At 34.0% G+C, this 4,678-nt stretch overlaps 1 protein-coding gene across 1 annotated transcript in view; it reads left to right on the forward strand.

Moving 5' to 3' along the window:
• Nucleotides 1–2,524: 2,524 nt before the first annotated feature.
• LOC108369414 (nucleoplasmin-like protein ANO39) overlaps nucleotides 2,525–4,678 on the forward strand; it is a 6,595-nt gene continuing 4,441 nt past the window's right edge. The window contains exon 1 of the mRNA XM_017624513.1: nucleotides 2,525–2,758. Within this exon, the coding sequence (XP_017480002.1) occupies nucleotides 2,525–2,758 (234 nt within the window). The remainder of the gene's footprint in view (nucleotides 2,759–4,678) is intronic.

Here is a 4,678-nt window from a genome sequence, read left to right on the forward strand (position 1 = left end):
TTGTTTTCTTTTACTTTTTTGGGGACTTGTATAGCTCTATATTTAACCGAAATAAATAAAATAAAATAAAACTTTTTAATATACCACGCTTTTATAAATGGACTAAAAATTTGAAAATAATATACTTATCTCAGTCCCATAGAATTTGTTTTCATAACTTTTGATTTTGAAATTTTAGCAAAAGTCATTGGGCGCGTTTCTAAGATACAACTGTTTACCTCAACTGTAGCGGAAATGATGTCAACTGTTAGGTCCAACTGTTAGGTCTTAAAAACGGTATGATAAATAAACTGCCAAACGAGCAGCTGATATTTGTAAACAAGCAAAATTAAATAAAACGGCACAAAAATATATACATACAAGTTACGGACGTCAAGTCCGTATAAGTCAAAAAAATTAATTGGGCCAGCCGCCCAAAAGGAAACACAGACAGGTTAGGAATTCACTTAGGTTTTATTAACACTTAACTTCTTACTCCTAAGTCTAATACTAAACGTACTGTATGATAACCCGTCCCGAACTCGACTGCCTGCACGTTGTGGCCTTTGCTTGCTTCCCACCTTCGTTCTCCGGCAGCGACGCAATGGTTGCGTAACATGTTTACAACCCATTGTCTGAGACTCGATTTGGCCTTGACTTCCCACGGGTGCATTATGGAATGCAATTGGCAATGTCTCCCGTTACACTATATGGTGAAATTAAAATATGCTGACACTGCGGCACGTGTAACGGCCAACCGTGGGAGCGTCGCAACAAATGCGACTGGTGCGTGTTAACTTACATATGTACAAAGGTATTAAATTTAAAGCATGTATAGCTTTTTTATTATCCGCATCGGCATCTATAACTACAACCAATTCCGGATTAGCCGTGGATTCAGCCACATATTTTTTTTTTATTCAACTAGAAGAAAGTTTAATTTACAAGGAATTTACATACATACATATGTGCTTATGTATGTAAATATATCTGTGATCGTGTGGTATGTAAGCTTAAGTCATAAGGCTAGCTTTAGCATAATACACCATTTCGTTTGTTCGTTAAATCACAAAGAATATTGAATGTTGAATGTTGTATGTCCAGACCACCGTATACTATAAATATAGTAAAGGTATTTATGGCAAACCTAGTCTAGATATCAACCTATCGTAGGTATCATATCAAAGACATACAATTAGAAATACTCTAGAGATAGATGTCGCCTCGGTAGAAGAAGTTAAAAATATTCACTACATACGCTACAGCGGAAATGGACGACACGGCATTTCTTTAAATGAAATTAATTGCTGCTATATGTATGTATGTACATATGTAGGCATATACTAACAGGCCTATTCTGCTTGTAACCGACCATTTTGTAACAAGCTAATTTTGTTACCAACAATTGCTACTACTTCTTGTAACCGCAATTTTATTTACCTTGGTAACGTTTTAATTTATTCAGCAATTCAGCTATGGAGTTTTGTGTAAATTCTGGTGTTGCATATTTCACGGGGCAATCTTTTGTTACCTGCTCATGGGATGGTAACAAAATTTACCGGTTACAAGAGTGTGTAAGAGAATACGAAAAGGGTTTAAAAATTGACAGTAACTTTACTAACCGGTAACAAAATTTTTTTACCAACGCAGAATAGGCCTGTAAATGTGAGCAAACAACATTTTGCTTGCATAGTCTTCTATTCTCTTTTCACTGCAAGTTGAATTATTTTAGTATCTATTGCAAAATTTTATACAGACAAGACTAAAAAGTATAAAATAAATTTAAAAAAAAACTTTTTAATGTACCACGCTTTTATAAATCTACTAAAATTAGAAAATAATATTTCTCAGTCCTATAGAACTTGTTTTGATANGAAGAGTATAAAATAAATTTAAAAAAAAACTTTTTAATGTACCACGCTTTTATAAATCTACTAAAATTAGAAAATAATATTTCTCAGTCCTATAGAACTTGTTTTGATAACTTTTGATTATGAAGTTTTAGCAAAAGTCATTATAAACAATTTATGAGATTCAAAATGAAAAGTTATCAAAACAAATTCTATGGGACTGAGATATATTATTTCATTATTACAACGCTTTTATCAACTTGCAATGTTGTATGTCCAGACCGCTTTGAATGTTGTATGTCCAGACCACCATTTATACTAGCTGCATTTTTTTGTAAGCGAGCGACAAAAAAACGCTCAACTCGGGTAAAATTTTCTTTTAGCTACTTAACCTTCCTATACCCGCGCGTTGGTCTGTGAGACCGAGAAAATGATTTTACGTAAATTTTTGTTTTTCCAGAAACTCTACAAAGCTGAATTTACTGCTAGCTTCCGCTTTTCTTGCAAGCTCTATATTAGTGTTGATTTGGCGTTTGCACTAGACAGGCGTGTTGGTGAATTTTATAAAAATTGGTCTGTGAGACCGACGCGGGTATATGTGTAATTTTTTGTGAAGTTAAAGCAGTTATTTTGTTTTTTGTTTCTTTCTTATTTTTTTACGTTTTACTATTTTGCAGGTACTTTTTAATATTATAATGAATGAAGAGCAAATCAGACTACTTTTGGAGGAAGAAAATTCGACTTCTGATTATGAGGATGAAAATGACAGCGACGTTGAAGACTTTGTTGCAGGAGATGTAGAAAGTTATGATACCGAGCAAGAAGATGATGAAGAATGCGACGAGGAGTTGAATGAGATAGATGATAGAGAATTTTATCTTGGTAAAGATGGACACACTAGGTGGAATAAAGATGCTCCGTCAAATCGTGTAAGACGTCTCGCTAGGAATATAGTCACTCAACTGCCAGGGCCTAGAAAAGAAGCAAAAAACTTCAAGGAAATAGGCGAGGTTTGGAGATTATTTTTTACTGAAGTTGTTATAAATCGTATTGTAAAGTATACTAATGAACATATTGATCTCATAAAACCTAATTTTTCAAGAGAAGGCGACTGTACCTATACAGACAACATAGAAATCGAAGCCCTTTTAGGCCTTTTAATCTTTGCTGGAGTTAGGAGGAATAGTCGCTTGAATGCTAAAGATTTATTCAAAACAGATGGTTCCTCTCCGGAGATATTTCGATTAACTATGAGCTGGAATCGATTTTATTTATTAATGCGTTGTCTAAGATTTGACAATAAAGCCACGCGAGCTGAAAGGACTGCCGTAAATACTACAGTGTGTCCCAGTTTGTTACAATAGATGACAAATTGGAGGCTTTTAGAGGTCGTTGTGGCTTCAGGCAGTACATCCCCTCAAAACCAAATAAATATGGCATAAAAATTTACGCCTTAACAGATGCCAAAATGTTTTATACCTCGAAAATGGAAGTTTACGTACGAAAGCAACCTAGTGGCCCATATGAAGTTGATAACTCGTCCATGGAATTAGTTGTACGACTAAGCGAAAGTATTCACAATTCTGGCCGGAATATCACATGTGATAACTTTTTCACTAGTATCCCATTGCTGGATAAACTTGAATCTAAGCACAAACTGACCATTATTGGGACAATAAGGAAAAATAAGAAAGAATTACCCAAACAATTCACCGAGATAAGAGGACGAGCGGAAAAATCCAGCTTGTTCGGACACCGTGGCAACTGCAGTCTTGTTTCGTATGTTCCCAAAAAGGGGAAAAATTTGCTTATTGTATCGAGCATGCATGCTGGTGTTGAAATCAATGAGATTACTAATAAACCAGAAATGATAATGGACTATAATATGACGAAAGGCGGGGTTGACACCGTAGATAAAATGTGTGAAACGTATAATGTTGCTCGAGGTACGAATAGATGGCCCATGGTTATTTTCTATAGCCTTATGAATGTTGCGAGTATAAATTCATGCATAATACATGTACAAAATAATCCTAGTAAGAAAATTAACCGCAGAGCCTTTCTTGAATCTTTGTCGTACGATCTTATTAACTCGCAACTTCGACGTCGAGCTCTAAACAGTTCCTTGCCTAAAACCATCAAACTTCGGCTCTTTGAATTATGTAAAATAGATGGCCCCGAGACTTCTGGAACATCGTTTAATAAAAGTGGTCGCTGTGGATACTGTTCCTCAAAGAAAAACCGAAAAACGCGTTACAACTGTGCTACATGCCGACAGTATTTTTGTTTGGAACATGCTATTATGGTGTGTCCTGAGTGTTTCCGTAAGGATAATGAATAAGATAGTTTGACGTTTTTATTGCAAATAAATATTTTTTAAGCTAGAAAAGGCATTTTTTGTTTTTTTTTTTGAAGAGGTAAAAGCGTAAGTTTTCTTTTTAAGGCAGATTTTTACATGAATTGCGATATGCCATGATTTTTTATTTCAAGACTAAAAACTAATATAATTTATAATTTATGTATTGTCCAAGAAGTGTTTTTAAGTTATTATAACTTATTTTTATTTATGTGAATAAAAAAATATGTTATTGTTTTGTTTTTGTAGTACTTAAGAAAAAATTATCGATTTTGATGGCTTTTTTGTTAATCACTTAAAATCAATAAAATAAGTGAATACAAATTTAATGCGTAGTTTTATTTTTTTATTACATCTACGGGATTGAAAAATAATAATTTGTTTTTAGTTTTGTTTGAAAAAACTAATATTTTATGTAGTTTGAACTTTCGGTCTGTGAGACCGTGCGCGGGTATATGTGTTACAAAAATTAACGCGGGTATAGGAAGGTTAA

The sequence above is a fragment of the Rhagoletis zephyria genome, unplaced genomic scaffold, assembly GCF_001687245.7.
Source record: "Rhagoletis zephyria isolate East Lansing unplaced genomic scaffold, Rhagoletis_zephyria_1.1 Rzeph_scaffold_03655, whole genome shotgun sequence".
NCBI classification, from domain to species: Eukaryota; Metazoa; Arthropoda; class Insecta; order Diptera; family Tephritidae; genus Rhagoletis; species Rhagoletis zephyria.